Source organism: Hirundo rustica, chromosome 2 (genome assembly GCF_015227805.2).
Source record: "Hirundo rustica isolate bHirRus1 chromosome 2, bHirRus1.pri.v3, whole genome shotgun sequence".
NCBI lineage: Eukaryota > Metazoa > Chordata > Aves > Passeriformes > Hirundinidae > Hirundo > Hirundo rustica.
In genome coordinates this window covers 76,758,616-76,772,064 of record NC_053451.1, presented here as the reverse complement: position 1 = coordinate 76,772,064, position 13,449 = coordinate 76,758,616, and the positions used below count along the sequence as shown (strand labels likewise).

The window sequence follows — 13,449 nt, the reverse complement described above, 5'->3', positions numbered from 1 at the left end:
ATTAGGAAAAAAGAGAACATTTTGTTTACATTAAGAACATTAATATTGTTTTAATATTACATATTGTAATATATATTAATATATTATTACATATATAATATATATGTATGATGTGTATGAACAATACAAATAATACATATGTATTCTAATATTTAATATTAATAAAAGATTATACATTTGAGCAGGTTTTGCCACATTGCTAGTAATGTTTGGAGCTTTTGGAAGTATAATAGGACAATGTTTGTATAGCTCAAAAAATACCTGAAAAAGCAGTCAGAAAGTAAAGAAAATTCAATGATTTAGACTGAGAGTGTCTACACATTTGAATTCTTTTAATGAGTTGAGTTTTGGGTTGATTTTTCATCATCAAGAAATGTAAAATTGAAACATTCTCTGAAATTCAAGAACTGAAAAAGCATAAGGAACTGATACGAGGAAATCCCCAAACTTGACATTAATGGAATCTGGCAGATTAATTATAATCAAAAATCACTTTTTTGAGGGCATGTGTGTATGTGTGTGTGTTGTTCATTTGCAGCATTAGGTTTTATTTGTTAGGAGAAATTAAGGCTAGCTGCCAACACTATTTGTTTCTGTATTTCAAAAAGAAATCTGTGATTCTAAATGGATAATATGCTACCCAAGACATTATCATAAACAGATTAGCCCTTATCAAGCAATGGTTTAAAATTATAATACAAAGCAAATCAATGTCAGTTTTGCTTTGACATCATTTTGGTAAGGGATCACCTTTTATTGATATTGTATAATAAACTTAGCAAAGTATTTTCAGATATAGCCAAGTGTTTTGATAGTTGCTTGTAGAACAAATTTGCCCTGAATTACATTTATCTCTCCATTAAATATGCTTGAATAATGGAGAACATAATTTGACATTTATTTCTACTATGAAGTTTAGAGAATCTGAAATAGGTACTAAATGAATTTATCAGAAAAAAAGACATAATTCAAGATATTACATAGTTTCAAGTTTATTTTCAGCATATGAAAACTGTTTCTTATTTATGCAGTTTTCTAAAATGGATGCAGATTCCAAGACAAAATTCTTTAAATGTATAAAATTGTGTCATGTTGCAACCAATACTTTCCTCAGATGTACAGTTTTAAATGCAGTGAAATTGCATTTATAAGCAGAAACAAAATGCAAAAAAATGGACAGAGAGATAAATTTTATTTCAACTAAAGTTGAAATAAAGCTGTCAGTACTTCTCTGGCCAACATTCTAATTATTGCACAATTATTTTTTCCCTTAAAAATAGGGGTGTTTGCAAACATAGAATTCAGATTATCTCATGTTTATCAATACTGACCAAGTCAAATGATGATTTAAGTTAAGATATGCTTTTAGAAATAACATAATTGTCACCCTTCCTAGTATAATAACAGCATTGCCTCAATTAAACACAGCCAAAGTAATAAGTTCAAACCAATTAAAACGATATTTAGTCCCACCTGCTTTGGGTAAAATTAAATTCACATGTCCTTCATTTGGATTTGTAATCCTTAAAAAAAACCCAAAACAACAAAACAAACAAACCCACAATTGCATGGAGTTGTAGCTCTTTCAGGTAACTGAACTGTAAAAGCATGGCCAAGTTCTGTAGACTGGGTCTGTGCTTCATTCACATTCATATGCCAGAGAGACCTGCTGCCCCAAATCCCCCAAACCAGAAGGGAAACCAGATCAGGTAAGAGGCACAATATTCTCCAGCTGGTCCCTTGCCTGTGAAACAGGGAGATCAGCACAGTGAAGTGCCTGAGGGATATCCTGACATGCAAACAGGGATTTAGCCCTACATAAATGCAATTAATTGAGACATCAAATCCTCCACTGAAGAAAAAACTCATTTGAGGCACTAATATACATGGTAACCTAGGACAGAAATAGCAGCATTGTTTACTGCTCTCCTGGAAGCAAGGCATCCTTTGAGAAGGCATAGCTATGGACTTGGAAAAGTGCAAAATGATAGTCCCAGAACCACAGAGTATTTGAGCAATAAATAATGAAGATATTTCCTGTTTCTAGAGATATCTTATGTAACATCCCTGGGTTAATTCATAGCATTTTAAAGGCACTGGCAAAACAGCTTCCCCAGCACTTCACCTGAATCTAAAGAGAGAGAAATTTGCTGTTCTCTGCAACTTCCAAACTGTGCTCATGTGTACTAGACAGATATTTCCCTTTCATGTGAAATAATATGAAGGAGTTGGAGATGAGGAATGAAAATGGAACTAAAAAGTCATCATTTGGGTGCAATGTTTTCATTCTAAAATCTTTTAAACTTTTAAACTTTTTGACAATGCTGATCAGTCTTGCTATTTTCAAAAGAAGCTGCAGCATCTAAGTGCTGCAGTCAACATACAGTTTGCTGAAAATGCTGAGTATGAGACTCCCATATCACTTCAAGTTTTGAGAAGCTTTTTCCTGCATATGGAGAAATCATACAGTTCAAGTGAATTGTGTTCATATGCCAAAGGCAGAATTCTAGAATGGCTGAATTTCATCTTGTATTTGTAGCTTCATATGACATGATGATGGGCGATGGGCACTAATATATTTTGTGCCTTAAAGAGAATGACATAGTTAATTTCCATATGTGATTTCCACAAGACACATCAAAGTTCATGGTCCCAAGAAGTCTGTGCTATCATTCAAATACACATTTGTATTTTTAGAAATCCACAGTCCCTCTTTAGGAGCTGTCTTCAAGAGTTACTCTGAGTGAAGCCATTAGCACCCCCAAGTAACAAGCTGTCAATGGTGTCACTGGCAAGACCAGGCCAGATGAGTCCCAGCTCTTTTGATCCAGTGACAGGAGCACAATCCCCACAGTTCTATAGGATGGAATCTCTTTTTCAGTGACACATCCTAAAACAAACATACAGAGCAATGGATGCTGTGAGTTGCTTGTAAGTATCCACATTGCCCCAGGGGGAGCATAGACATTTGGCAGGGTAGGTAGAGTTTAAGCAGCAGGCAAGTGCTGGTGCTATTTGCATTCTGCTGGCAGTCCCACAACTTCAGAGACCTTTTCTCAGGCTGCATTCACTTCCATCCAAGGAATTACACATCCAGGTTGCCTACCCTTTATACTTCTGAGGTAAAAAAAAGCAGTGGGAAATAACAAATACTGTTCCCCTCTTCTACACAGTATTTATGTTACTGAATGGTGATGTTCCCTTTATTTCAGGGGTGCTCCTACATACTCTAAACCATCAGATCTTGTATTGTATTTAAATTGTAGGCAGTGATTATATTATTTCTGGAAAACAAGAGGAAAATACGGGATCATGGAGGTCACTGCTTACCAGAGAATTTAAAAATGATAATACTGTAATCTTTTAATTAGGCATTGTCAAGTTGAATCCACTTTTCATTTGTACAATTACATATCTTTAACCTGAACTGACATAATTGTTAACAGATGTTAATAGCACTGCAAATTCCTTCATGTTGCTACCTATGCATTATGGAGACTAGTGGGCCTGAATCATGATAAAGTTTTTTTCATAAAAAATATTAGAATTACCTCTGCAAATCTTGTTCTCAATCTCTGAGCAACCAGATTTGCAGCTTGTCACATATCAGAGTATTCTACTCATTTTCCCTTGTCTTCATAAAAAATAAGCTAAAGTAGGGAAAAATAATTCTGAACTAGGGATCCCATTTTTCATATATAATCACAGTGTGGCTTCACACCCTTAGAACCATCCACCAAACCCTGACACTTCAACTACGGAAATAGGTATTGGTGTATAATGGCTACTATAGTTTGTACAAAGAAGAGACTTAAAGAAAATATTACTTCTGCAAACCCTGCATGCACTAAAGTTGTTTTAAGAAGTAAGCAGAAAAGATGAAAGGCATTAGGTTAGGATAATTTTCCCTATTTTCATTCTGATGGTTGGCAAAAGCAGTTTCACTTGAGGCGTCCTGATAACTTTGGCTCAGGAAGAAAGCAAGAAAAGATGATTTTTGCCTAAAATTTTAAGTACTTTTAAAGCATACAATAATTGAAAATAAGGCTTTATATTCCAGATTTGAGTTTTAGGCTGTCTTGATTATGAATTCTATCAGTTTTTATATCAGCACAAGATGCAAATCTTGAACTTTAATGTTTGTATTCAATGTCCATTCTATGCTCATCAAACCAAAGCTGATTAATTTCTACCAGAAGTTCTGAATTTGGAGTAATGGCACCCAGGGCTGCAGGAATCTTCCCAGTGCCTCTCCATGGAGGAAATAGAACTTATTTTTTCTCCCAGAGTCTTTGTGAAAGGCTAACATGTAAAAAATAGCACAGTATACTTTCATATAATGATTAAGGTAGAGGGTGGTTGAGAGAAGATATTCAAGCTCCAGGTAACTGGAAATGGCAAAGTTGCTAAAAACTCTGATTTAGCTCTTACTTACCATGATTAAGCCAGAAAAAGACTTTTGCATACTGAGCATTACAACAGGCCTTCGGTCTGTACTATGCAAAGATATATAAAAGGAAAGATGGAGCAGATTCTCTCTGAAACTATGCTGAAACATGAAAAACAAAGAGATAATTGGTGACAGCCGGTATTGCTTTATGAAGGTGAAATCATGCCTGACAAGTTAGCAACCTTCTATGACGAGGCTACAGCATTGGTGGATAGAGCAGAGCAACTGATATCATCTATGTGGGCTCACGTAAAGGGTTTGACACTGTCCTGCTTGACATCCTTGTCTCCAAATTGGAGACACATGGGTCTCACGTGTTGTAATGCATTAATTGGATTCATATTTCATCATATTTGTAATGTTTTTTCTATCCCTCCTTGCCCAGCAGCGCCCATCGCCCACACTGAAATGTAACCTCTGTTCCCCTCCCGCTTCTCCCTTGTTGGGTGGTGACTCTGGGCCCTGCCTCTGGGCCCTGCCCCCTGGGGAAAAAGCCACGGCAAGGGAGGGGCCAGGGCTCTCTGGCATTGGTGAGCCATCAGGAAAGGTCTCCAGCAAGCAGAGCAGGACTTGAGAATAAAAGCTGTAATATCCAACCCAGTGCCAGAGAGCCAGACTCTTACTTTTGCCATCGGCGACCGTCTATTCTCGTGGGGAAATACTACACTCATGGATGGACCACTTGGGGGAAAAAGAACTGCTGGATGGCCGCATGCAGAGTTGTGGTCAATGCCTCATTGTCCATGTGGAGCCCAGTGATGAGTGGTGTCCGTCAGGGATCAGTACTGAGGCTGATATTATTGAGTTTCTTTGTTGGTGACAGGGACAGTGGGACTGAGTGCCCCCCCAGCAAGTTTGCTGATGACACCAAGCTTGTGTGTGTGACAATGCCAGGCACCAATGTGGTGTGGTCAGCATGCTGGAGGGGGCCTTGACAAGCTTGAGAAGTGGGTCTGTATGAAATTCATGAGATCTAGCAAGGCCAAGCGCCAGACTCTGCAGCTGGATCGTGGCAGTCTCAGACACGCCTACAGGCTGGCAGGAGAGGTTATTGACAGCAGCCCTGCAGAGAAGGATTTGGGTGTGCTGGTTGATGAAAACCTCAACATGAGCCACTGGAACCCTGGGCTGCATTAGGAGCAGCCTGGCCAGCACAGCAAGGAAGGGTATTCTGCCCCTTCACTCTGCTCTTCTGAGACCCCACCCTGAGTGCTGCCTACAGCTCTGGTGTTCCCAGCATAAGGACATGGAATGGTAGGAGCAAATCCAGAGGACCATGAAGTTCATAAGGAGACTGGAGCACTGTCCCTGCAAGAACAGGCTGAATAAGTTGGGGCTGTTTAGCCTGGAGAAGAAAAGGTTGCTTTGAGACCTCATAAAAATCACAATAGTAAAGGATTACTATTACTATTACTATTACTATTACTATTACTATTACTATTACTATTACTATTACTATTAATTACTATTACTATTACTATTACTATTACAGACTGAGTTTTCTCTGAACCAAAGTGAATCTTGGAGACAGAGTTATTCTTGTAATAAGCCATTTAAAAAATCAAATCAGGGTGGCCTCTTGAAGCATTAAATGGAAAATGCTTATCTTTGTGCTTGCACATGGAACAAAGAAAGCACAGAGACCTGAGGACTTTTGTAAGCAGCAAATGAAGCTGATTGCATATTTTCATCACTAAAACTTTCACTAGGAGTAAGTAGTTAAGGTTTTGTTGGGTAGTGTTCTGAAAATGATCTAGTTGCTCTAAGTGAGACTGCACGGTATACTTGGTCTCAGGAGAACTCCAAAGGTGTCTGAGTTATACTGATGGGAATAGGGATCCTTAAAGCACAACAAGAAGAAAGTTAATTAGTAACACAGAGCCACTGTAATGACAATAAGAGAAATAATTTTAACACTGGAAGGAGAATCTTTTACTGAAGCCTCGCAGATATGATTTTCTGCTCTGGTGAAGCCTGGCAGGATGGTGGCAGTAAGAGGTGTCTGGCTCTCAGCTTTGCAGGCCTTGAATCCTGCAGTGTGAACACACTGCATGCTGATCTGCCTTACTACACAGCAGAGCTTATCAAATACACTCTGAGCAAAGCCACTTGCTCTCCACTCTAAGCAGAAGGGTGGCTGTGGACATAAACTCTTGGCTCCTTTTCACAGACAGGCAATCCCTGCTACTACACAGCTTCTGAAGTGTTTTCCACAATCTCCTGCCTACTAAAACATGGGGTTAAGGTCAAGGTGAGAGTGATTTATCATTGAATAATTTGTAGGGGAAAAAAAAAAACAAACACCCAAAACTTTTAACTTCTGCTATTATAAATAGCCATGCAGTGTCAAACCTCCGTGGATTGCATTTGATACACTACTAGACAGGCATTATACTTCATCACTAACAGCAAAAAAGCATTTATCAATTGCTCTAGATTTCCACAAAAAAACCCCCTCAGATGCAGTGTTTGCTATGATTAAAACAACTACCTGTATTTTCACTCTTCTGTTGTGCTGAATAAAGCATTGTCATATTTGGCCCACAATCTTGATAGATTTTCAGGTTTAGTATTGCCTATGTTTTTGTCTCAAGACAGAAGAAACTTAACTCTAATGCCAATTTGTGAAAGAAATCCTCCAAAAATCAAACAGTTTATGGCTACTTTGCCATCTTGAACCTGTGATTAAGGCAGCTGTCAGAATGAGATGCACTTGCTTCCATGGAAATAATCTTTTTACAGCTGTTGATTCTGAAGCTGAATGAGGATACCAAGAGAAAGTCCGGTGTCCACTGAGGTGGGCTCATTCCTCAGCTGACATTCTTGCTTGATAAAAAAACAGTTGAAGGGAAAGAAATGACCAATTATAGGGAAAGCTAAGGTTAGGGAAAGTAAAAGAATCTCAAGACAGGAGCATGGACTTAAATACAGGTTGGTAAGAGAAAGAAGAGTAACAGTATTGCAAAAATTAAATGCCATTCTCTAAGATACAGGGGCTTTAAATTTTTGTTAGTGGGAATAATTTTTTCTATTTCTTCTGTTTCTGTGACAGAATGAACAGTGGGATGCCTGATTCTTATTGCTGTTAATTGGTATAACTCCATGGAGAGAAGCATAATTTTTACTGTATCTGTTGGGCCATGAGACAGAGAAAATCCCCTTTTCCCCACTCCACAGAATCAGTCAGCTCCTCCCTGAGGCAATCTCCTTCCTCAGCAGTATAGTTCCTCTGCTCATGCTTTTTATCTTGCATTTGCTAATTTGCTTGAGACAGGTGCAAAGGAGATTATGATGGGTAACTGACAGGGAAAACATCAGAAGCAAGCTTTGCAAAATACACATTTTCAAAGTCAATGTGGTGGGTTTAATTTTAAATACCTCTTAAATATTTTATATAGATACCTGGAAGGAGCATTTTTTCATTACAGTTTTATAATTATAATATGATATTAAAGACTGTATTCCTTTCTCAGGCAAAATTCTGAGTTGCAGATGATCTGCTAGAATGAGATGTGCTACATTTGGCTTTTATCGTCCAATAATATAGGCAACAAAATACAAAAAGCCTATAAGGAAACATTACACAGAAAGGACACAGACTTTAAGGTGACAAAACCAGGAAATGTATAATAATCCACGTGTCATGCTGCTGCAGCTGTTTCACCTCTTACCAATTTTCACAGTCTATAAAATCTTGGAAAGCCCCAGATGTTTAGCAGAACTTGTCCCACTCTCCCTGGCTTTGAAAGTAGAGGCAAGATTTATTAGTGCTACATATATGATTTCAGTCTTGACTTCTATATTTATAAACTAAGTGAAACATGCAACACATCCTGTTGTCACACAGCCCATTTACTTTCCTCTCCTCCTCCTCCTGTGCAGATCTTGCCTATTGCTGGCCCACTGTTGTAACTACAGAACAATATCAGGACATGCAGTCCAAACCACAGGATTTACTTATTTACTGACAAATATAGCTGAGAGTTTTCTCCTAGTACAAACTTCTGTCAAAACAACATTGCAATGCACAGATTATGAACTAAGCAAAACTATTTTGCAATGCACAGATTATGAGCTAAGCAAAACTATCTTGTGTATGAATATGCACTAACATTTGGGATTCCTGCCTAGGCAGAGACTGTTAATGCACAAAATTATCTTCTTTTTTTTTTTTTTTTTTTTTTTTTTTTTCACTAGTGCATGGTTCCTAATACTGGAACAGGGATAAAAACTGCTCATGCATAATTTCCAATCTTTCATAGCTCAGCGGTGCTGTAAAACGTTGCTGTTCGTTTTAATTCAGTGAGTAGAAGTTTTGTTGTGTTTACCACTAAGGGAATTGCATGTGTTATTGAAAGCCTCTGACAGCTGTCAGAGACAGAGACAACTTGCCTCATTTCAGTCTTTCATAAAGGAAGGACCCTCATCTTCAGCAAAGCTGTCAGAGGCTTGAAAAATGGGATAAAACAGAATACCTGTTCCAAACACATGAAAATCTCTGTATCTCCTCTATTTTCTTCTCCATAAAGTTACAGGGGGAAGTTGTATAGGTAGAAGAAAGAGGAAGTATGATTTGACGTGTTTGTACTGTATACTGCCTTGTCAACATTGTCTTGCAGGGATAATTGCATAGTAGCCTACCTGACTATGGTATTTAATAAATTAGCACTATGTTTTAACATAACATACAAGCTTTCATGCAGTTTTTATTTTCTGAGGGCAAGAACAATCAAAACCAGAGAGACATTGATGAAGACAAAGGCTTTGCAGCAAAGAATCTGAAAGTCTGAATCTGTAAGCATTTCCACACATTCCAACATGTCTCGCTATGCCCAGGACTCTCACTGAATTTAAAGCACTAGAAGAGGAAATCGTCTCTTAACACCTCAAACCTTAACTTCCAGGTTTTGATTTAAACAGGTGCTTGCCTTAAAGAAACCTCTGTTGTTTATTTTAGTTCAAACGCTTTTTTTTATTTGTTTGTTTGTTTTTTCTTAAAAGCCTACTTTTTTTTTGTTTTTTTTTTTTAAATCAGAATTAGTGACATTTCAGCACTTGTTTATTTTTTAATGACAAGGAAAGTAGCTTATGCAATGTCTTTAACAGGTTAGCATTTTTTTTTTCCTATCAGGTTCTATTTAGCTTTCTGATGATGATCAGATTCTCCTTTTCACTCCAGTAATCCCACAAGTATCCCTCCATACATCAGTTTCTGATGTCAACTCCTTTAACCAGTACAAGAGACCGGGAAGGCAAGTGTATCTGCATCATTTGTTTAAAATTGTTGTTTGCATGTTCTTTTTATAGCACACTCAATGCTCGTTTTCACTTTTCATACTCTGATTCATTTTTCATCCTGTTTTCTTCTCCCTATCCATCTTGCACTGCTGAGTAAAGCAAAAATCCATTAATGAGTCAGAGTCAAATTTTCAAAGTCACATTGGTCAGTGGGGTTTGAAATTAAGCAGAATGAGATTGCTTATGTTTTATCTTTCCAAAAATAGAAAATAAATTTCCTTTCTTCAGCTGCAATAAAGGAAGTTTTATCCCATTTTTTCCAGCTGCATTTATTTTTCTGAAATTCAGTCTAGACTATGACTCTCATTAGTGTCTAGGCTAACTAGCTGTTCCATTCCTTCCATATTATCATCAGCCTTGTCTAATTGTCATCCTTATCCTACCACCAAAAGCAACTTAAAAGTATTTCTTGTTATATGTTACTTTTTGTTGTTGTTGCTGTTGGTTGGTTGGTTGGTTTTTTGATTTGTTTTGTTACAGGATTGTAGCAAATGAGGAATTCATAATTTTTCGTATATGTAACTTTTGAAGCTTTTTGGCTGTACTACCAGAATTAAGAACAGCAGCTGTTGTGATATATGTTGACTGGATGTTAGACAATGTTATTATCTTCTCAGCTTGCAAAAGCCTAGTTTTCAGTTGTAATACATACTATTTCTGCCATGTTAAGCTTGTTATCAAATCCTCAACCAAATCTTTCTCAACATTTCACATAGCATGTAATAATTCAGCTCAGAAGCCATAACACCACACCATTCCTTTGGAAATATGAAATGTGAAATGTGACTGGCTTAGGGCAGGGTGAGTAATCGTTTCTTACTGCAAGCCATGAAGTTCAATTAGAAAGTGAGCTGCAGCTGCAGTTGCTTCATTCCAGATATTGACCAACAGTGTCTTCTAACCTCACAGAGCCCTGCAGAGATTTTATATTACCAGAGTTTCCTTCCACTAATATTTAAACTCTTCTTACCTATGAACAGATTCCACTCAGTATCCAAATCAGCCTGATTTGCTAGGCAGCCCTTCATTACATTGAGGCAATAGTTGTTGCAAGGTTTCACAGTGGGAAGTCCTCTGCAGTAAGGGCAGTACAACATCTTCATTAACGCCCGGATGCACCCTGGGGTGGGACTGACCTGCAGAGTTTAAGGCAGGGAAAGAAAAAGAAAAAGGAGGAAATCAATCTCCTGTTTGTGAATTTCGGGATGGCTGAGATTGTGCCTCTCAAGCACTAAGTGCAGAAGGGGCAATTTGTGAAAAGAGCTCAACCCTTAATAACACTCTTCTATAAAACTAATCAATTCCTGACAATTATCTTCATTTAGCACAGCAGCGGCTTTCAGGAATGCAAAAATCAACACTCCCCTACTGATAGCAGTGCTTGCCTCCCCAGCCCTCCCACACACAATCTCCTGGAAAATCGAAGGAAAAACATCCAGGGAATCAGGTGGGTAGTAACTGACTGATCCTAGCGTGGAGGATCCTGAGGAGACTTCTCACTCTTCCTATGTAAGCTAGAACTGTCAGTCACACCGGCACTGGATTAAAATCTCCTCTTTATAAAAGCACAGTAAATCCAGGATAATCCTGATGGATTCTATAAATTTATTCAGAACTACACGATGACAAAGGGATATAATTCTGTTTTTGGACAAAAATACCCTTATTTCTTCTCAGACAAATTCATAAAGAGATCAGACAGGGTTTGTTTGGGTGGTGGTGGTTGTTTTGTGGTTTTTGTGTTTGTTTGTGGTTTTTTTGGTTTTTTTTTTTTTTTTTAATGCTTTCAACATCTCAAGTGACAAAAAGCATTATAGACAATCTAATGCATTTCAATTTTCACATCAGCATGGCACATGTCTGCACATGTGAACTTCTCTTCTGTATTTAGTTGTCTAATCTCAGACTTTGAAAGTCATATGTACTAGTAAAATATACGTTTTCATGCCAGAGTTTCCAACTTGAATTAAAAGTGTGCACTGGGTACTACTCACATTAGCATCTTGTCACGGTGCAGTGGAGAACAAGTATCTCATGCTGGAGTGACAATCTAGAGTAATGACAAAGAGCTGCAGGTTCCTCAGTGATTTCAAAATTCCTGGACAGGAGATTGCAAAGCAATGACACTCCTTTCACTCAACCTGTTTGTTTATGAATAAATGCAACACTACTGATACGAATTTGAAAGGATTAAACCATTTTTTCCATAATCTGTGCTGAAATCATGAATCTAACTTTGCACTATAGTGATACAGGCTGAACAGATTGTTTCAGTTTGTATTATCAGTATTGTACTAAAATTGTGTTTCCTTTCTTTTTCTCTGGGAGTTGTTTCTCCCTTTTTGGTGTTAAATCATTGATTTTTAGAGAACTATACAGAACATAGTCTTTACACAGGACATTTTTAAACTAAAAAGCTTCTGAGATATAGCATTGTAACACATGCTTCTGAATATGCTCAGAATGGATTTTAGCTTTAGTTTCCTAGGGAAATGCACTTTGCAAACAGAACAGTGATGGTATGTGTGAAGGTATATTTATCCATCCTTTTCCAATAGCTTTTGAACCATCGGCCAGTTTCAATCAAATTTAACTTTAGGTCTCAGTACATTAAGATCCTACATGTTTTTTCTTTTAAATAGACAGCTGAGATAAAAAAGAGGAGAGAGGGTCTATTATTGCCTTTACTGAGGAAAAGGGTGAAACATGAGGTCAGTTCCTCATAGATATCAAAGAATCCACATTGCAAATGATGTTATGAATGACCCATTGGTTAGAAAAAGCACAAGGGAAAACTTCTACCTTACTGAATAGCAGAAAATCCAAATTCAAAAAAAGGTGCACTTTATTATTTTCTCTGCTCAGAACTATTTTTTAGAGTCACTTATCCAACTACTGTATACCTCAAAACCTAGAACAGGTAAATTTTTACAAAAAGACTAGCACCAAAGAAGGAAGTAAGCAGAATACATATATTTATGGTCAACAACAGCAGAATATTCAAATTTACATTGAAATTGCTGCTTAAAGCCAGAGGTATTTCTGTCTATGAGTATGGAGACTTTTATCAGCTAGGTTCCTTTCATGCTTAAAGTTACTCTTTTTCCCGGTTCCAGTAGTCTTGTCAATGACAAGTTATCAGCACCCCATTGATCCCTAAATTCAGCTGGAATCCACATGTTTTCCCATCCACACCTTTCCAAATCCACTTTGGTGCCTGTGCTGACATACACCTACAAGATCTTGATCTTACGCAAAAACTTCCTGTCAAGTTAATTATTGAAAAGCATATCGAAAAGAGAGAAGACAGTCTCTGTCTTTACATTATATATTACCTTTCTTTTATTGTCTTTATATAGAGCAAATACCATCAATATTTATGCAAGCCTTATTTTATAACAAGAGCAATCTGAGAGCAAACTAGCTATCATGCTACTCTGCCAGAGATCCAGATCATGCCCCACATCTGCTAGGACAGGACCCTAAAGGCCAGATAGAGTATCTATTTACACAGGCCCTGTGAATCTTGAGTCGTTGTCACACTACACAACTGCTTTAAGAGTACCTCTGGTCACACTCCACTGTGAAGTAGTAAGGATAATTTCCAACCACTCAAAAAGAATGAACAGGACCCAGGTGTCTCATATCTTGTTTGAGTGTCTTAATATCTCTCATACAAAAATGGTGGCATCATTAAGAGC

At 37.6% G+C, this 13,449-nt stretch overlaps 1 protein-coding gene across 1 annotated transcript in view; it reads right to left on the bottom strand.

Annotated features, from left to right (window-relative positions):
* The window catches only part of GPC6 (glypican 6), a 752,072-nt gene that overhangs the window by 192,474 nt on the left and 546,149 nt on the right, over positions 1–13,449 (bottom strand). The window contains exon 5 of the mRNA XM_040055264.1: positions 10,719–10,884. Coding sequence (XP_039911198.1) covers positions 10,719–10,884 — 166 coding nt within the window. The remainder of the gene's footprint in view (positions 1–10,718; positions 10,885–13,449) is intronic.